General features: G+C 50.6%; 1 protein-coding gene across 10 annotated transcripts in view; it reads right to left on the bottom strand.

Moving 5' to 3' along the window:
• The window catches only part of TRAF3 (TNF receptor associated factor 3), a 119,184-nt gene that overhangs the window by 20,034 nt on the left and 78,072 nt on the right, over positions 1-21,078 (bottom strand). For all 10 annotated transcript variants that reach the window (XM_021081627.1, XM_021081629.1, XM_021081624.1 and 7 more), the window contains 4 exons: positions 11,257-11,502; positions 9,668-9,719; positions 6,892-6,996; positions 5,891-6,058 (listed from right to left, as the gene is read on the bottom strand). In XM_021081627.1, the coding sequence (XP_020937286.1) occupies positions 5,891-6,058; positions 6,892-6,996; positions 9,668-9,719; positions 11,257-11,502 (571 nt within the window). The remainder of the gene's footprint in view (positions 1-5,890; positions 6,059-6,891; positions 6,997-9,667; positions 9,720-11,256; positions 11,503-21,078) is intronic.

Here is a 21,078-nt window from a genome sequence, read left to right as displayed (position 1 = left end):
AGCAAATCCCAGGGCCTGGAGAGCACTCCAGACATGTGACAGAGGGTGGCTGGAGGGAGGCAAATGTGGCAGAGCCGGGGCTGTAACTGAGCAGGAGGAGAGCGTGGTGGTGTCCTCGGCAGCCCTGGGACCCTCCCAACGCCCCCAGCCTGCTCTTCCAGATGCTCTCTGCGCCTCCAGTTACACTGCTGTTAAGTGTGCGTGGGGGAGCGCTCGCTGCGAGGCTCAGTCTGACCTGGCAGGCGGGAGGTCAAGGACACGGTGGCCCATGGGGGACGCTCCTCTCCTCTGAGGCCTGGAGCCAGGGCCACACTGTTCTCTCCACAGTGTGTCTGCAGCGCAGAGATGACAACCTAGGTGCGTGGCTGCTTGTACCCGGGCTCGGTCCTCAGAGGCCTGCAGAGCCCGTGGCAGGCGAGTCCACAGCTGTCCAGAGCTCATTAGAAGTGACCAGGCTGAGTGACCAGCAGGCCTCCCACGAGAGGACAGCCATGGGGTGCCTGGCTGTGCTCAGGATCCCCACGGGCTCCCAAATCAAGGCGCTCCTGTCTTTCAGTGGGAAACCCTGGACACACGGCTTCATGCTGCCTCTCCTGTGACGGGGGCGTGACCCGCCCTCCTCGGGGGGGGGGGGGTGTCTTGAGGACTGAATCGTCACGGGCCTGGAGAACTACGGTGGCAAACGCTCCACAGAGGCCACGCCCCCCTCCCTGAACCCCACCGTCATTCACCAGGCAGGCATGCCCTGCGTGCTGGGTCAGCCCCACCAGGACAGCTCTGGCGGCAGACAGACATCACCACTGCGGCAGGGTGCCAGGAGGGAGCACCGGGGTCGGGCCCGGGACGGCAGGGCAGTGGAGGTGAGGCCGAGCCCAGCAGGGTCTCCGGGTGTCTTTGCAGATCTGTGCAAGGGTGTCCAGGTGACAAACTGCTAGAAAGGGGCTTCCGGGGGGGCACCAAAGGGCACGGTATTTGACGTGCGACTTGGATGGACATGGCCTCCCAATACCCCTGATACCCCCTCCACAATCAGGGCAGCCTCTCGCTGTGAGAAGACGGCTTCCCAGGACCTCACCAGTTCTGTGAACGGTTCGACCTCTGACAGTGGGACGGGTAAAAAGGGCCAGGAGTGTGACCCGCAATCCGTAGCAATGAACAGGCACTAGCATGTTTTCACATGAACCCTTTACACTTCCCAGGACTGCCTTTTCATGGCTTTTGTCCACTGTAGCAGGTTGAGCAGTGACCCCCCCAAAGTTCAGGCCCACCCTGAGGCTCAGAGGGTACATGTGTTTGCAGAGTCTCAGCAGATGCAACTAGTCAGGTGGCCACGCTGGATGAGGCTGGACCCGACGTCCTCGCTGGAGGAGAGGGCACCCCCCAGGACACTGCCACGAGAACGTGGAGGGAGAGTGCGGAACAGGCAGCCGCCAGTCTGGGAACCCAAGGGCCACAACCTCCAGGGGCCTTGAAAGGGCGAGGGAGGGGCCTTCTCCAGGGCGTCCACAGGACACCCTGGATTCAGACCCCTGCCTCCGGAACGAGGGGAACAGACTTCTGTGGCACTTTGTTATAATAGCCAGAGGAGGGTAATACACCCATTTTAAAAAGCCCTGTTAATCTGTCGGTGTATAAGAACCCCCCGCACATCAATGAAGTGAGTTCTGCCTATAAAATTCATGTAACTCTGATACACACACGGAGGAGACGTAACATGTGTGAGTTACTAGGCAGCCCCCGCCAGGGTCCAGGGGCCAGGATGTAACTGGCAACTCCCCTCCAGGCGTATGCTCCTCTCCTAGCTCTTCCCCTCCTTCCCTCCCCCAGACCACAAACCTGAATTTTGTGTTTCAAAAAATAAGTTTCATCACACATATATGTGTAACAGACAAAACACTGTTTTGTCTCGATTGCTCTGAATTTTACTCCAATGGAATTTTCCCCTGTGACTCTTCTGCGACCTGATCAATGCCACGCTTCTAGGGCTAATCCATGTGCCGCTCCAGCGGCAGGTCCTCGACTGTCACTGCTGTGTCACACAGTTCCCTGAGTCCACATGAGCCATGTGTCTGTTCTCCAGCGGGTGGACGTCAGGTCGGTCCAACATTCCTGCTGCCTGGTCATGCTCCGCACGCTGCCTGACCCGAATGTGCCGCGTTTCTCTTAAACATCTAGCAGGGGAACTGCCCCCTGAACCTGTGAATTTTCAACCCAATGACATGTTGCCAGGTGTTTTCCGGAGTGTCTGTACCTCTAGCCCCCTGCTGCAGCACGTGCACCCCCCCCCCACTCTGCAGCGCGTGGTGGACCCAGGTCAACGTGGCTCTGACCTGCTCTGACCTGCTCGGGTCGGCGTCCACGTACACTTTCTACCCGGTCCACGGGGACCGCAGTCTACACGCGGGCGAGTGTGTGGCTGAGCAATCTCATGAGCGAGGGTGGCTGCAAGGCTGCAGCCCGTGCGGGAGCCAGTGCCTCCAGCCTGCGTGGATCAGGGGCCAACTGTGTGTACATGGTTCCACAAAAGGAGGCCTTTACACTTCTGGCTTTTCACAAATTAGAAGAACTGTTCAAAGAGAGTAATATTCGATCATTTCTGAACTGAATGGGAAAGAAGAGGTTTTTTCCCTGACACCTTAAAATATGCTAATAGATTTAAAAAAACAAACATGAAAACGGCTGACATGCCAATGCCACGGTTCAAAGAGAAGAGAAACGCCCGCATGAACTGCAATGGTCCAGAGTCTCAGTGTTTTATCAACCTATATTTTACCAACAGTTGACGTACTTGTCACATCACAAAAACTGGGCCATGTGGAAAGTCAGGATGACCTGGGGCTTCGGGCCTAAGTCAAATAACTGCTCTTTTTAAAAATAAACATAAGGCCTGAGAGGACAAGATGAAATGAGTTAGAGTTGTAGGAACAAGACTCAGGAGCTGATACTCTGGCTTCTCTTCAGATCGAATAAATCCTTCACCTTTTACTAAAAAAAATACAAAAAAAAAAAAAAAAAAAAAAAAGACAGGAGCTGAATCCCACCACTACTGACAGGCCGGGGCCCAGGGCACACGACACACCAGCAGAGTGTGACTGCCTGCTGGCACCGAGGGTTCCCGCGAGGCGGGGAGGGGTGCACTGGCGGTGACCTCGGCCAGGCCTGCCTCTCAAAATTGTCACAGGCTCCGGTGTCAGCAGTGTTAGAACAGTTCGACAGAAGTGCAGCAAGATTTACAGGAATATTTATTTGCACAACTCAGGTCCCCAACTTTTAATTATCATTTTGTGTCTCTGCACCTGCTATCTGTCTGCTTCTCTCGTTTGCAGTCAACAAATTTAAGATCCAGACCATCAAAGGCCACCTCCTCCCCAGAGCCATCGCAACCCTCTCGGGCCTTGCTAACTGGCTCTGCCCACATGACCACATGCATAACTGCAGGTCTGACTGTGTCTCCCCACCAGCAGGGGGACAAAGGGGAGAGACTGCAATTTCCTCTTGTGTCTCCTGAGCCAGCGGCTCAGGGTCTGCTGCCCAACAGGCCCCCTGCACGGCTTCTTGACTCCATATGCCGTTATTCTAAAACCAGCCGCTTTATGGAGTTCCCGTTGTGGCTCAGTGGTTAATGAACCCAACTAGCATCAAAGAGGACGTGGGTTCAATCCCTGGCCTCGCTCAGTGGGTTAAGGATCCGGCATTGCCACGAGCTGTGGTGTAGGTCGCAGACGCGGCTCGGATCCTGCATTGCTGAGGCTGTGGTGTAGGCCAGTGGCTGTAGCTCCGAATTGACCCCTAGCCTGGGAACTTTCATATGCCGCAGGTGTGGCCCTAAAGAGACCAAAAATACACACGTACATATATACACACATACATAAATAAAGTAAAATAAAATAAAACCAGATGCTTTACAGCCTTGTCTGCAGCTCAGAGCTGGTTACTTAACTGTTTTACTGACATGCTCGAAAACTCTTCCTCAAATGAAGATTAATTCCTGGATTCTATTCTGCAAATAAATGTAATTGATTTTTGCAAAAGGCAAAGGACAACTCTGACAGCAACACAGGAATGTGTACGGTCAGAGTATGCTCACCAGGTACACGTCCCATTCACCTGAATTTAATTACTGAAGCAATTGTTCAGTTTTCCAAAGGGGAGGGTACAGTGTCTTGAAGGTTTTTAGTAACTGGAAACAACCACAGATTCGTACAGGAAACAGATTTCAGGCACAGGAAAGTTCTACGGAGCCAGGTAAGCTGGAGAATATCAAGAAGAGCGTGGCTCATTTCGTACGGAAAAGCTTCCCTAAATTTGGGGCAGTAAGTGCTCTGGAATATCCATGAGGAATTCAACGGAGCCCCTCAGACCTGGCTGCACTTCTGTGGTCCTTCCTACCCCACGAGCACATCACTGTCCTGCCAAGTCCAGCAGCCAATTTCCAGCCCCTCCCTGCTCAGCCTCTCAGTGGCACGTGCCACACCTGCCCCACCACGCCCTCCAGCTCCACCTCCCTCTGGGACTTGGCTCTCTCCTGGCCCTTCCACGCCGGCCACCCCTTGGCTGGACAGCCGCCCCTTCTTAGCAGTCTGTAAGCTAAGAAGGGGAACAAAGTGGCCCCAGGCCACTACTCTCTGCCTCTGGCCAGTCCCATGGCTGCACAGACCACTTACTAACACATAACCTGCAGCCCAGACTGCTGCCTATTGCCCCCAAAGCCTGTTTTCTCCCCCTGAGCCTCACCTTGGTAGGACACTCAGGTCTGTCCAGTTGCTCTAGTTCCAGACGCTGGGTGTTACCTGCACTCTTACTCCACATTCAAGCTGATGAGCCATTAGCTAATCCCACTGGCTCTACCTTCAAAATGTACCTCAATCTAACTGTTGCCCGCCCCTCTCCTTTCAAAAGACAGGCCACCAAGAACACTGTGGACTCCATCCTTTCCCCGGATTCCCCTCTCGTCTGGCTGTCACACCTGCCAGAGCAGCGCATGTGATGCCTAACTCTGAGCACGCCTTTGCTCGGGGCTGCCTCCATCACCTTTGTCTTCATCCCCGTTCCTGACTCCCACCCACTGAGTTAGCTCCATCTTGGAGCCTGAGTGCTCTCTCTGTTCCAAGGGCTCTTCCTGCATCGCCCCACCTGCCTAGAGAGCCTGCCCTGGTCACTGCTGCTCCCCAATGCCAGTTTATCTGTCTTCCTAGTACTTAATCACTACCCCATGCTACACGCCTGCCTACTAACCATCTTCCCACTGGAAGATGAGGGTCACCACTGAACCCCCAGCTCCTAGCACAGGGCCCGCCACACAGTAGGTGCTCAGTGAACAACTGTCCAACAAACAAACAGCTGAGGGTGTCTATACCACGGACTCTTTTTAAAGCATGTCCTCCATCCCAACATCTCTTCCTCTTAAATTTATATATATGATCTCATTCTAACATGCACACAATGTAAAACTGTGCCAAAATAATGGAGGCATGAAAAATTTTAAATTCTCATCTCTCACCAAGAGATACAGCTGCACTTCAATACTGCAGGATAAATTACTCTGTTGAAATGATGGTTATGTCATGGAGCCGTGAAATGATTAAGCAATCCAACATGATTTTAAGGCTATTCCCTGGGACAAATGAAAAATTCTACCTTTTCTGAATAATCAGTCTTCATTTTTTGGCACCCCAAATGACAGTCAATCGAGGCAATGGAAAATGTTAATTGCATAAATCAAAATGGGCAAACAAATAAAGCTTAACTCTGAAATAAAGTCAGATGAAAATTGCTATTTACTCCTATCTTTTCTCTTTATTTCTGTTAGAATAGTCCTTTAAAAAGCTATTCTGTGGACGAATGACATCTGGATGGAGCAGAAGGTGGGTAAAACAAGAAAACACTGCACCTGCAATGTGATCATTGGGACCTGGCTTTTGCAGTGGCTGCACGTGGCCTCACGGTATTTACAGGCCTTCTCCACGTGATCACGCAGGTCTTTTCTCAGTACTTTCTCCTTGCAGTCGGCACGAACACAATAAAGTTCCTCAAACTGGCAATCATTCTTCAAATGCACCTGTAAGACAAACAATTCAAAGTTCTTTTCTTGAGGGCCACACCCATGGCACATGGAAGTTCCCAGGCTAGGGGTCAGATTGGAGCTGCAGCCACCAGCCACAGCAACGCCAGATCAGAAGCAGCACCTGTGAGCTGCATTGAAGCTCATGGCAACACTGGATCCTTAACCCACTGAGCGAGGCCAGGGATCGAACCCAAATCCTCATGGATATTAGTCGGGTTTGTTATTGCTGAGCCACAACAGGAACTCCCAATTCAAAGTTCTTAACCAGCAAAAATCCAATCTGAAATACCCAATTCCAGCCTCTATGCAATTAAATGCTACAAAATGTCTCTACTTGCTGCTAGACCAGTTTTTCACAGAGAAGAGTGAAACGTATTGAGAGACACTAAATCCATACTCCATTTAGTGATTACTCAAACTACATTGCTTTTTAAGAATTAAGGCAATTAACTCTTCTTCCTGGATACATAAGTGGTTATCTGCTAAGGACTTTGTTTCATTCCATCTCAAATATCCTTCCAGGGTAAAATATGACACTAATCAAAAGGAAACATAAGAAGTTACATGGAGTTTCGTGGTTATAAGAAGGAGGAGGTTTTAATGGGCCTTCTAAAATGAAAATTCAATTCAGGTTTCTTTCTACTCTAAGTAAGACGGGGTGTTCAAAAACCCCCTGACAATTCTGTCTACGATGACACAGAAACTACGTTTCCTACCCACGTGGTTCTGACTGTGCTCACACTTCGCCGTATGCTGCAGGACTGATGGGAACGTGTGAGGGCCACCTCACACTGACTGTAAAGCCGACTCTTGGCTCGCGTCCTTACCAGCAGATGTCCCAGCGTCAACTGCTCTGCACAGCCTCTGCCTTCATTCCTACAGTATATCTGAAGAGCCAGAATCTCTCTCTTGCAGCAATTATCCTTAAACACCTGAAATTGAAAGACAGCTATTTTAGAGGATTAATATTTCTTAATCCCCACATGCTGCTCCTTTAGACAAGACAAAACCACTCTAAAAAATCAGGAGAGCGTTCCTGAAGTGGGCCCCAGAGAGCATCAAGGACCATTTTAGTGTCTTTAGGTAGAACGGAAGAGCTGTCCCCACTAAGAGACACAATTTAAATCATACAACCTTAACTGCCATCTTTTGTTAGAGTAACCAACATTAAATAAGTTATACTGGACAACGGAAGGCCACTCTAGAGCATCCGGACATTTCCAGTGGGCTCTGACACACTCTCCAAGACAAGGACACCCCCAGGGCCACGTTCGTATTTGGACGCTGGAGGTGTCAGGCGCCAGCAGGGAAGGCGGCACAGGTCGAGCACATCCCACCAAGGACGAGGGCGGGGTTGCAGCTCCGTGTCCCTCTAGACCATTCACGAGAGAAACGGCTGTAGAAGATGACACTTTGCAGACGGTTTGTAAAACGTTATTTTGGTTCCTGCGCCTAAGGTTATGTCACTTAAAACTCATTTTTTCACACGAAGGAAGGCATTAGCCCACTATTTTATTTTATTTATTTATTTAGTCTTTTTGCCTTTTCTAGGGCCGCACCCGCGGCACATGGAGGTTCCCAGGCTAGGGGTCCAATTGGAGCTATAGCCACCGGCCGACACCACAGCCACAGCAACGCGGGATCTGAGCCGCATCTGCAAAACCTACACCACAGCTCAAGGCAACGCCGGATCCTTAACCCACTGAGCGAGGCCAGGGATCAAACCTGCAACCTCATGGTTCCTAGTCGGATTCGTTAACTACTGCGCCACGACGGGAACTCTGAGCTTGCTATTTTAGAAAGCTTTAAAAATACATATCTCAAAGACAGAGGTTAATGCAATAGTGAAACTGCTTCCCTTTGAAAATAAAAAACCTTCCTTTAATTTTTTCCGTAGTAAACGAAGACCCTCACTCCTTGTAACAACAGAAGCTACACCATCCTAGTCCTCGGGCACTTCTGAGGGAAGCGCCCACATGCTAACACGCTCCAACAGTGGAAAAACAGACTGGAGCTCAATATGCCTTTCTCGACTCCACAGGCAAAGAAACAGAACCAACAGCTGTTAAGAGTTAAAAATAAAATGATTTGGAGTCAAATCTAATCTTCTGTAAACCTGACTTTTTTCCAAAGGTCATAATTTAAGATATTAAAAGTCAACAGAACAGGTATTTTTTTAAGCAGCAAGAAATAAGCTTCCTTTCTGTGCCATTAAGTTGAAGTCATCTGAGTTAAACTTTAGAGAGAAAAACCATAGATTGAAAACATGAGAATAATAAAAGCATAGAATTTTAGAGCTGAAAAAGATCTCATGTCATTATTACAACGGTCCCATTTCATAGATGAGGAACTGAGGCCCACAGCACCTGTATCCTCAGGGACCTGCCGAGGGGTCAAGCTCAGACTCCCAGGACCCAACCAGCCCACATTTTCCCATTAGGATCCATGACTTTAGTCCGTCTCTTTCAACAAAAATTGTAAGTCTCCTTCGGCTATCAATGCCACTGAAAAAAATCAGTGGGATAATAATTCTGATTAACAAAAGTTGATACTAAAAAATTCATCTTAGTCCACTGTTTCGCTCTTCGTTCTCAGTCACGCTGGTTAGATACATGCTAACAAGGTGACAGGCTGCCGTGTTAGCCTAAGGTAGAACTGAGTGATTTGTTCTTAAAGACAGTCCCTCCCGATCAGTCGGCGAGGGAGATGCTAAGGAAGAACAGGCAGGTGGCCATCTGGCCACTTCTGTTTCTGACCTGTCCAGAGCAGGCCACGCCTTGTCCCAGCGGCCCTCAGATCACTGCACTCACCTGTGCTGCTGCGACGGCAAAGCCAATCTGCAAAGTGCTTTAGGCAGGAAAACCCCAGAGCAAGGATTTTGCTGTACAACTTAATGAGCTACATTTAAACGTCTGTTAGGTTCATTAATCAAAATATTGGAACCACACATACTTTTATTGATATTTTAAGTACTTCAGGAACAAGGCGTTTCCAACTAGAAGTGTGTCTGGCAGGGCTGGCAGGTGTGGGTGACCACAGAAATGGTGAGAAGGGACCAGAACCCGGCAGGGAAGCTGGAGTGCCCAGGCCCCCGTGTGCTGATCTGCTGGTTTCCATGGTCACAGGGGCAAGGGGGAAGGGCTGCAATCTCACAGGTTGTCCCATGACCTCAGGGCGCTCCCTGGGTGGGGGGCAGGGGAGAGCAGGTCCAAGGGAAGCCCTCAGACCAGCACCGTCTGAGGGTCAAGTCGAGTACAAGCGCCAAGTGCAGGCGTCTGGGATGAAGACCGGAGATGGCTGTGCACCTCTGCACACTTCTCACTCCTCGGGCACCTGGGGGCTCGGGAGGTGATGCCGTTACTGAAACAGGTGAGAAGAGGGGCTCAGGGGCTGAAGCACCCCGTCAGGGTCACATGTCTGGGCAGCTGCCCCGCAGACCTGTCCCGCCGTCGAGGTGCTTATGGGACACGCCCCTGCCCTAACCCTGGTGCGTCAGCTGTCAAGCTCGGAAAAACCCAGGGCCAGAGCACTGGATGCCAACTATGCAGAAGGCACTACTCAGCTCCAAACAGCGACAAAACAATGATTAAAGACCAAGAATACCTTGTCTTTGACGATGCCTTCTTGACACGCGGTACATTTTGGGCTGGAGGAGCTGGGGGAACACACAGAACCATGTTAGTGTGAAAGCCCCCTTCTCACTGGAGCCCACCGGGTGCAGTAAACTGTTCACATTTTTCACATCCTTTACAAAGGATCACGTTTGCTGTGAGAGGCTCAGGATGCCATGGGGAATTTGGTTTAAGCAGGAGAAAAGGGCTAAGAGTCTTTCTTAGTAATTTTTCACAAGGAAGTTTTTAAGCACAACAGCCTTTAGATCAGTCCCTCATGGAAAGCCCCTTTCAATTAAAAATGAAATTTTATTTCTGAAACTAAAACCTGCTCTCCGAGGAGGGGCTCTTTGAGTGAGCACCCACAGCTCACTGGAAAAGCCTCTGAATGGTCTTGCTTTATACAAAGAGCCAGTACTTTGTCCCAGGCTATTTCCTTCACAGTGTATCAAAAGGTTGATGAAAATCCATGGACTTTACCAGAGTGGGTGTTTAAAGCTGACCCTGTCTAAGGAAACCACTAGTCTGTCCCCAAACTCAGGACATGAGCCACTGCACCCAAGGTGCCCTTCTACGGACCTAATTCTTGCCCATCTTGTGCCTGGAAACCACCTCCTAGAGATCACAAACTAATTGTGACCTCTCCCGACATCCAGGGCCCCTGCCCTAAACAACTGAGGGTGCCAGGCACCCAGGCCAGGGTGAGGCAGGGAGATTTCAGGGCGCAGGGGGCAGGTCGGTGTGTGTGCTGGGGCCCTGGGGAGGGGCGAGCCCATGAGCCTGGAAAGCCAGGCTGGAGAGCTGAGGGTTGGAGCAGAGGAAATTAATGTGCTTTAAAATAAAAGCTCCTTCGTTTTGACTACACTAACATGGAGCTTGTGCTAAACTGCTAAAATCATATGAATCTTTTCACATCCTTAGACCCTGGCTGAGCAGTATCAGCGTGGGGTCCTGACACCTGCAGAAACACGAGCAGGAGGGGCTCCCGGGAGCAGAGAAGGATGGAGACAGAAGAGAAACGGTGCCCGCTCTTCACCAGGGCCCCAGGGGCAGCCCAGGGAAACTGGGGGCTCCGAGCCCACTCTGCCAGCACTAAGCTCAACTTGAGAGCTTTTCACCCACAGGCGGGGAAGCTGAGTGGAAGCTGAGTTCGAGGTTTGGGACAAGTGGAGATGGGCACAGCCAAAGCACCCGCCTGGAGGAGGGCGAGGGGAGGGAGGCTGACCGCTGAGCTCGGGGGCGAGTCAGGAGAGGAAGGGGCAGCCTTTCCAAGGCCACATGCCCTGGGATGGTGGGGCTGAGGCTGAGCACATCCCACTGCAACCCAGTGCCCAGCACGCTGCCCGGAAAACACCGGCCTCCCAGCCGACCCTCGGGACTCTGCGATGTCCTATCTCCCCAGCTGACCTGGGCCTCCAAGGGCTCGCTGAGCCAGCGCAGGGCGAGGGTCCTTTCCGTGGCCCTGCCCCTCAACCCTGCGCGCCACCATCCGCCTACAGACGGCAGGGAGATGCTGGGGAGGAAGGAGGCTGTGGGCCGGGCCCCGGGAACGGGGGTCTCCCGGGTCGGGGCGGTGCGCACCTCAGCAGGGCGGCCATGCAGGTCTCGCAGAAGCGGTGGCCACACTCGGTCTGCTTGGGGTTGCACAGCACCAGGCGGCACTTCTCGCACTTGTACTTGTCCTCCACGGCCTTCACGAACCGTTCCTTGTAGCCGCCCTGCTCGGGGACGAGCACCGCGGGCCCCGCGCTGCGCTCGGGGTGCAGCTTCAGCGGGGGGTTGGGCTGCAGGGCGCCGGCCGCGTCCACCTTTTGACCCGGCTCCATTCTAGGAAAGACAGAGAGGGTGAGAAAAGCGCCCCCAGGCCTGCCCTCCTGCCTGTCACCGGGCGCCACTGTCAACATCCCATTCAAGGGCTTCCTAGAAGGGACACCCTATTTTTAAGGCTCTCTGATTTAAAACACAGTACTGCTCTGCCATACCGTCAACTTCTATGCATCTTTCTGACGGCGTGGCTGCGGCTGTTCTCAGCCACTTTTGTTTCCCCATGAGCCTCACTGCCAGGCGGCAGTCTCCACTCCACTCAGGGGTGGCCCGTCTCGCGCTCAAGCCCGGGGTGGGACATGCACCTCGCACCCCAATAAGAGCACTTACTACAAGTGGGGGCAGCTCGGAGCTCTGGGAGGGCCTGTGTGGGTTTAAGGGGCCGCCTGAGCCTGGGCTGCCAGGGGGGACGGTCTTCCCGGCCGTCTGGGCAGGCTCTCCTACCCCACATGGTGACAAGTTCCCATCAACGGGCAAATGACAAGCTCCCAGAAACGAGCCACAGAGAAGCCAGCATCCGGTGACCCTACAGAGGAAGCTCCTTCCAAAGCTCACCAGGTCTCCAAAGCCACCTCGTGTCCTTGCTTAGCCCACCACTCTGCTACCGGCAGAAACAGGGCCTGGGCATCGTCCCGCATCCCCGCCCGCCCCCCTCAGCCTGAGGCTTGCTGTGAGCCACCGGGGTCCGTGGGATGGGGGGGACCCTCACCCAGCCCACTGGTGCCCCCTGGTGCCCAGGTGGGCTGGGTGTGGAGCCCACTCCCCAGGCCTCTTTCTGCCTCTCTGAGGCTGGGGATGTGTAGGAATGACGCAGGCAGGACATCTAACAGGTAAACGAACTGGTGTTCAGGCCACACTGGGGTAGTTTTAACAAAACAGCACATTATCGTGCAAAGCACGGGAGGCTCCTGTGAAATCTATTTGTGAAACCAAAACAGAAAAGATTTCCAAGTGACCCCAAAAGGCCAGCACCCTCTGCTCACCAAATTGATTAGAACCCTGTTAAGATGCAGGTAGGAAGGTGCCCGTCAGGGGAAGGGCCAACCTGCTGACACCGGCCGCCCCACTCGGGCCCTGCTTCCACAGACGCCCACCCTGCCTGCTGCTCCCTCTGCGAATGCCCCGCCCACCTCCTCAAGGAGGCCCACCCGGCCGGCCGGCCCCACTCACCCACCCCTCGTGCGTCCGCCTAGTGCTTATGGTTCACTTACTGCTCTCTCCCTGTGCAGGATGCAAGCCCCCCAGTGACATGGGTTTTGATCTCTTTTGTGTTGACTGACAAACCCCAGGTACCTAAAATCACTACTGCCTGATGGCTGGAGGGTCTCGATACACATTCTTTGGGTTAACAAACAGAGGGAACAGCGAGGTTTGAGCCACTCATACCAAACCATGTGTCTGTGAAACCAGAAAAAAGAAAAAGAAAAACCAGGAAAAGAACACTCTTCAGTTTTCAGATCTGCTCTCACAGCTTTATGCAGTGAAAACCCCTGCTCAGGCTGTGAGCTACTCTCAACTTTGGTTTAGTATTTTATCCTATAGTGCTTAAGGAAGCTTGTGTGTTCAATCAAGTTTTTAGTGAGAAATGTGTGATTCTTTGGAGGTGAATTCCTATTTCAAATATGAGAGACAGTCAACTTAGAATCAAGCTAATGACAAATGTCCACTTACCTATAATAAGTCACACTCTGTACAATCAACTAAGGAATATAGTTTTAGACCCTGGGTTTTTATAGGCTGCGTAAGAAAGGAGAACCACACATAAAGGAAAGCCTCCGAGCAGCCCTGTTCTGAAGGGCAGAGGGTGGCCTGTGGTGGGCAGGTCTAGCGGGACTTCCCTATAACTGGGGCACTGACTGGACACCTCGGCAGCAGGACCCCCGGGGCCTCTCGCAACCCTGCCCAGTGTCCTGTATCCTGCCCCGCGTCCCATGCATGGCCCTATCCTGAGCTAAGCTGCTGGCTGAAAATGAGCCTTCGGGGAAGGAGAGAAAAACGCCCTGCAGTGCTTAGACAGCAGGAGCAAGAGAACCACCAGCCCTCTGCTCCCCCAGCGTTCACAGGGGAGAAGACCACCACCGAAACATGGCATGGCCTGAGTGCGCAAATCCATCGAGACACGGAGCAGGTGCGCGTTGCTGGGGGCTTGGTGTCGGGCCTCTTGGGGTGGTCCAAGGGTTCTGGACCTGGACAGTGGGGGTGACGCCACAACTCTGTGAATACGCTAAACCCCACGGAATGGCATGCTGTGGAGGTGTGCATTTTCTAGTATGTGGATTACATTTATTTCAGAATAACTGTTTCGAATGGTTCTGTTTGGGTTTGGGGAATGTGTGACATTCATATAGAGTGTCACATACTTTATGAGACTAGAACTGAAAGTGGGTATGCCTGACGCTGTGGCCAATGCCTGACACATGAAGGGACAGTGTATTTCTTCACGACAACACGTTTGCAAAGAAAACAAGAGACACGGAGGGTCAAGTATAAAGAGCAAGGCACTGCCTGACGGCAGCTCCCGCTGGTGTTCCACCGACCGCGCAGATGCCTGGAGACAGCAAGTGCTCATGGAAGAAAACCTGCCTTCTTCTCCTTCATGCAGACTGCGCTGTGCATGCAAACCAAGCCACCGCTTTTCTTCTGTCACCAGCAACGTATCTCGGGCATTCTTCCCTATCTGCACGGAAAGACGCACTGTGCTATTTTGCACAGCTGCACAAGTCCACTGCACGGCTCACCGACAGCCACACAACCGGGTCTCTCAGGGATAGTGAGGCCGGTCTTGATATTATAAACAATCTGCAGTGAACATTCCTGAACACCTCGCTGGACACTTAGAAAAGCACAGAGCAACAGAACTGCCAGCCTAAGCTGATGTGCATTTTAAGGTATATAATCGCTGCCAAACATCCTTCTAGGAGGGCTGTCCATTGTGTATTCGCTGCGATGGTTAGTAAACTATTTATCATTATTTTGAGGGTAACAACAGCCCCTTTCACTCAAGTGCTGATGCTCCTGACTTTGTTTCGACCTCATTCGTGTCCTGGGGACCACTGGTGGCTGTGCCGCCACGCAAACCTCCGGGGCCTCCCATGGGTGCCCACCTCTCGTGGAGCTGTCAGTGGGCACAGCCCCAGGACGCTGGGGGGCACGCCCACGCCCTCCTACACGGGTGGAAGCCCTTCTCTGTGTCAGTGACTCTGCCGAGGTTCACCACACCAGCCTCCTTTGGTCTCGATCGACAGCTGGGCACCTACAGCGTGCCCAGCTCTGCACCTCGCAGGTCGGGACCAGGGGCAGGGGAGAGCATCCCCACCCGGAGGAGCCGTGGGAGTCGTGAGAATGGCGAACACGCCAGGGTCAACGTGCATGGCCAGCAGCACAGAGGGTGTGAGAGGTTACGAAGAGCTGCCGATCTTTGATCTTCCAGAGGAAGATACTGCCTCTGTCCCGGGGCAACAGGGCCGGGCAGGGTTGGGGAGGGTTCCTGAGCTGGCCCAAATTAAGGCTTAATCCTGATTCTAGCAGAGGACAAGAAGGGCAGGCAGAAAGAGCACCGCCCGGTGGCTGCAGAGGGGACCAGGGACTGCGGGCTCGGGGGGAGAACCCAGGGTGTCTGGGTGGGAAGGCAGGCCTGGGGGTGCCCTTCCCTTGAGGCAGGTCCTTGGGCACAGCTTTATCCCCTGAGCCTCACTTTTCTTTTCACGTGAAATGCAGATAGCACCCTGACTCTCTGAGCACTATCAGGCATCACTGAGATTTTAGATGCGGGCTCCCACTGCAGACTCTGCAGCACTGCACACACAAGACACCTCCTCCTCCAGCCGAGGCAGGAAGTCTGACAAGGATGGGCTGTTTCCTCATCTCAGACAGTTCAAAGCCTTCTTCAAAAAGCCCCTTCTCAGCCATGAGGCAAGAAAAAAGAAAGAAATGGCATCCAGATTAGAAAGGAAGAAGTAAAACTCTTCCTACTTTCAGATGACATAATTTTGTGTACAGAACATACTAAAGAATCAGCTAAAAACAAGTTAAACTAATAAACTTGGTCAGCAAGGTTGCAAGATACAAGATTAATATATAAGAGCTAGTTTTATTTCTATTACACTAGAGTGAACAATCCAAAAATAAAATTAAGATAACAATCCACTTACAAGAGATTCAAACAGAATACAATATCTAGGAATACCAAAGGTGGACAAGATGCGGTTCTGAACATTAGAAACCGCTGTTGAAGACATCACAGAGAAAAGCAAAGGGAAAGCCTGCCCGTGTTTACGGGCTGGAAGACCACCCTGCTGAGATGGCAATACTCACACTGACCCACAGACTCATCTCAACCCCATCGAAATCCGAGCTGTTTGTTTGTGTTTTGGCTGCAGCTGCAGCAAGCGGAAGTTCCCGGGCCAGGGACAGAACACATGCCACAGCAGTGACAATGCCAGATCCCCAACTACGAGGCCACCATGGAACACCTAGCTGGCCTCTTTTTTTCCTTCTTACAGAAATGAATAAGCTGAATCTAAAACTCATTTGGAAGTACAAGGGACCTGGAATAGACAAAACCATCTTGAAAAGGAAGGCCCAAGGTGGAGGGCTCACACATCCTCATTTAGAAACCTAGTACAAATTAATCGATACTGTGGCGCTGGCAGTGAGGACATGTGGATCAATGAGACAGAAGTGAGAGTCTGGAGATGAACGCTTACAGTTACGGTCAACTGATTTCTGACGGGGCTGCTGGGAAGGAGCAGCACGCACGCAGCCTCAGCCCTCCCACCGCAGTTACAGAGCCAAGAATGCTCCGAGCTCGGCCCACCTCCTGCAGCCCCGGCAGGCGGTGCTGGTGGCCGCCACTCAACAGCTGCCTGGATTCCCACGTCCTTCCCTCCCCGCTGATCAATTCGGCAGAGCTCTGGTAAGAAGGCATTGCTCCACGGAGAACAGACAGGTGGGTTCTGAGACCGCCCTGGCTGGTACCCTTCCCTGCCTTTTGAAAAAAATGCATTAAGCAAGATTTGACACATAAAAGAGATTACGTGCAGTATACTAGCAAGGTAAGAATACAACAACAACAGCAATAATGCCGGGAACCCAGACACCACCCACCTGGTGCTCCTCCCTCAGGCCTCCTCCTGCCTCTCTCCAAAAGTCAATGTCATCCTGAACTCTGCATGTACAGGTCTCTTACAATCATGTATTTTTCTCCCTGAAAAATATACTTCTGCCTGTTTTTAACTTCATAAAAACCGCATACCCCACTCAGTCCTCTGCCATCAGCGTTCCCTGCCCCCACGTCGGCTGTGTGCCATAGATACGCACCACTCATTTTCACTGCTGCATAGCAGTCCACGCTGTACCACTCCCTTGCTTTCTCATCGCACTGTTTCTGTTTTGCTATTATGGACAGTCTGTTCTGAATCTTCTAGCACATCTGTCCTGGAGCCCTTAAAGAAGCTTCTCTAGGGTATATACTCTAGATCATGGGATTAGGGTTAAGCAAGCTATGACCTATGGGTCATATCTAGTCAGTAGCTTATTTTTGTTAGGCCCTTGAGTTTAAAATGCTTTTTGGATTTTTTTTTTAAGAGTTGAACAATTAAATGAAACAAAGGACAACTGTGGCAAGACTGTATGTCACTCACAAAGCATAGACTATTTACCCCTTGCCCTTTACAGAAAGAACCACTTCTGTTAATCCATAGCCTCACCAATACTGGCATCATCAGACGTCTAATTTCTGCCAACACAGCAGGTACAATGGTCCCTTCTCTTCCTTACTCTGATAAATAGGTTTAGTGTTTTTTTCATAAGTTCATGGGCCACTTGTGTTTTTCCTTCTGCTGAACAAATGCCTGACTGTGTCTCCTTTGCATTTTTTTTTTTTTTTTTTGTCTTTTTGCTATTTCTTTGGGCCACTCCCTCGGCATATGGAGTTTCCCAGGCTAGGGGTTGAATTGGAGCCGTAGCCACTGGCCTACGCCAGAGCCACAGCAACGTGGGATCCGAGCTGCGTCTGCAACCTACACCACAGCTCACGGCAACGCTGGATCGTTAACCCACTGAGCAAGGGCAGGGACCGAACCCGCAACCTCATGGTTCCTAGTCGGATTCTTTAACCACTGCGCCACGACGGGAACTCCCCTCCTTTGCATTTTTAACTGGGTTGCTGTCTTCTAAAGTATTGATGTGTAGGGATTATGCATACATTCTGACTGCTAATCCTTTGTTAGCTATATGCATATGTCTTCCCCAATCCCCCAGTTGTGGCTTGGCTTTAAATTTATGTATTTTAATGAAAAGAAGTTTTTAAGTTTAATAAAGTCAAATGTATCCTTTTAAAGGATAAATCTTTACCTGTATCTTGGCCTTTAAAAAATATTCAGATTAGCTTATGGGTGATGCTGATGAAAAAGGGACAAAATAGAAAGCATCTCTAATTCTCTCACAGAATCATCTTCAAAAGGATATTCTGCTCAAACAAAACTAGTGAATGAGCCATCGATTATGTCAGACTCAGACAGCTCAAGGAAAATACTCTTCCTAAACAAAAGCTTATTTGAGAAAGAAAGGACATGGACACTGAGCAGGGCCAAGTGGATAGGCCCACACCCTCTGTGTCTTCGAGACGGCTGAGGTGGGCCTTCGCTGGCCTGAGGGAAGCAGGAGCTGGACCCCTCAGCAGGTGCCAGTTAGTTCTGATCTGAAGTGTCTAAGAGTCACCTGCTCACCTCCTAAAACAACTAGGACAATAGCAATGATGTTTTTAAGTCTTAAAATAAGACAATTACCCACCTCTTGTGCCCTGAGGAAAGAGGAGTTAGGAATTTAAGAAAACCACCACTGGAGGCAAATACTTCATAGTCAGCTGAGAGGGAGTCAACAGTGAGCCCTGCTGAAGTTGCAGGCAAATGTGATCCATCACCTTAAGACCACACACAAAGTCATGCAGAAGGACAGCCAGAGGGCACCTGCTTCAGGTGCCCTCCCACCTACAACAGGGAGGGTGAGAACCTCAAGATCACCCAGAGACACGAAATTTCCATCTGTAGAGACCAAAGCTTTCAACAGCAACAAGGGAGGACATGGTTTTCACTAGACGCCTTTATTTCACCTTTCATATTATTTGCCTTTATAAGGCATCTTGACTCCTTTTTGAAATCAAGTGGGATGTGCATAAATTAGGCAAACTCAAAACTGGTCACAACGTTAAAAGCAAACGAGTGAGTGACGTCACTGAAAATGGTTCCGTGAGGAACTCCAAAGTCCATCCTTCACTAAAATCACGAAAAAAGCTGGCAAAATCTCTCAGAAACATCTTTGTGGAACTCTAGAAACTAACCAAAAGCTTGCAGCAATCAGTGGAAGCCTTGAGCAAGAGAAACCGGCTGAACCTTGGTGAGAACCGGGAGCTCTGTGGCATCTTACCTTAGGTTCATCCTGTTCCCTGAGAGGCAGTGCCCAGAAGCCAGAGGCTTGCAGTCCCAGGACAGGCACTTGGTGGGGGCTGGGGGTGGGGGTGGGTGGAGCGGAACAGGCCTCATCCGCAAGGAATTTCAGGATCTGCTGGCTTCCTAGAAGACCATTCCAATGGCTGCCTTGACCTCACAAACTCTGGACTCTCCTGTGCTGAGGCCGCTACGGGTGGTGGTGGTGGGCTACATACTGAAAACATTTACAGGCAAATGTATTAGGTGTTCCTGCCGAGGGCAAACTAACCAACTGGCTGACGGGAAATGCTGGGGAGTAAGGACTGTGCAAAGCTCCCACATGTTCCTGGGATTCTAGAAGGCCATGCGAATACCCAGGGCCAGGTGCACACTCAGGAAAGGCCTGAGAAGACCCTAAGCTCTCACCTCTGGCTGACCTTCAGGTTCAGCACAAGCAGGAAGTGAACACTAAGGCAAGGTTGTCAACTGCCTGGCTGAGGTTTGAAAACACCCCAGCACTCACACAGACCTCATCTGAAGAGACAGACCTGGAGATAATTTTGGTTCCAGTACTTAAGGAAATCTCTGCACAACCATTAGCTGGCTACACTGATGCAACAGACTTCAGTGACCGTATATGCTGAAGAATAAGGATTTACAAAATTAGCTCAAAAAAGTCATTATGCAAACAACACTAACAAGCAGTGCAAATCCTAGGGAGAGGGGAGAATCTCATTTCCAGATTTGCCACATTGTAATATTCAAAATGCCCATTTTCAACACACAAAAAAATTACAAGGCAGGCAAAGAAATAAGGATGTATGGCCCACACACAGGAGAAAAAGCAAATACTAGAAACAGTCTAGGAGGAAACCCAGACATTAGATACAAAGAGTCTGAATCATCAGACTTCTTTACATAAGTTCAAAGCAGTAAAGGAAACCAAGTCCAAAGAAGTAAGAGAAGGGAGTTCCCATCATAGTGCAGTGGTAACGAATCTGACTAGTATCCGTGAGGACGCGGGTTGGATCTCTGGCCTCACTCAGTGGGTTAAGGATCTGGTGTTGCCGTGAACTGTGCTGTAGGTCGCAGATGTGGCTCGGATCTGGCATTGCAGTGGCTGTGGTATATGCTGGCGACTGTAGCTCTAATTTGACCCTTAGCCTGGGAACTTCCACATGCTGTGAGTGTGGCCCTAAAAAGCCAAAAAATAAAAAAAAATTAAAAAAAAATAAAATGTGTTTGCTAAAAAGGAAGAAATAAAAGAAACCATTAGAATAATCTCTCATGAAATAGAAAATATGAACAAAGAACAAACTTTAAAAGGAACTAGGAGTTCCTGCTATGGTGCAGTGGGTTAAGAATCCAACTGCAGGAGTTCCCGTCGTGGCACAGTGGTTAACGAATCCAACTAGGAACCATGAGGTTGCGGTTCGATCCCTGCCCTTGCTCAGTGGGTTAACGATCCGGTGTTGCGGTGAGCTGTGGTGTAGGTTGCAGACGCGGCTCGGATCCCACGTTGCTGTGGCTCTGGCAAAGGCTGGCAGCTACAGCTCCGATTAGACCCCTAGCCTGGGAAACTCCATATGCCGCGGGAGCGGCCCAAGAAATGGCAAAAAGACAAAAAAAAAAAAAAAAAAAAAAAAAAAAAGAATCCAACTGCAGCGGCTCGGGTCACTGCTGAGTCACAGATTTGATCCCTGATCCAGAGTTGCTGCAGCTGTGGTGTAAGTAAGCAACTGCAGCTTGAATTCAATCCCTGGCCCAGAAACTTCCATATGCTGCAGGTACAGCCATTAAAAAATAAAAGGAATAAAATAGAGATTCTGGAGTTGAAAAATCACAGTAACATGAAAAATTCAATAAAGGGACTCAAGAGCAGAACTGAGCAAGCAGAAGAAAGAATTAGAGAACCTGAAGACGGGACAATTGAGTTTATCCAGTCTAAGTAACAGAGGGAAAAAAGAAGAAGAAGAAAAAAAAAATGAACGGCACTTCAAAGACTTGTGGGGTACCACCAATTATACTAACATATACATTATGGGCATCCCAGAAAGGAGAGGAGGGAGAGAAAAATGTGGGAAGAATACTTTAAAAGACAACAAAGAAAAACTTTCCATATTTGATGAAAAATATTAACCTGCACTATAGG

The sequence above is a fragment of the Sus scrofa genome, unplaced genomic scaffold (assembly GCF_000003025.6).
Source record: "Sus scrofa isolate TJ Tabasco breed Duroc unplaced genomic scaffold, Sscrofa11.1 Contig1914, whole genome shotgun sequence".
Taxonomy (NCBI): Eukaryota; Metazoa; Chordata; class Mammalia; order Artiodactyla; family Suidae; genus Sus; species Sus scrofa.
Note: the sequence above shows the minus strand (reverse complement) of the source record. Positions and strands in the feature narration are given on the sequence as shown.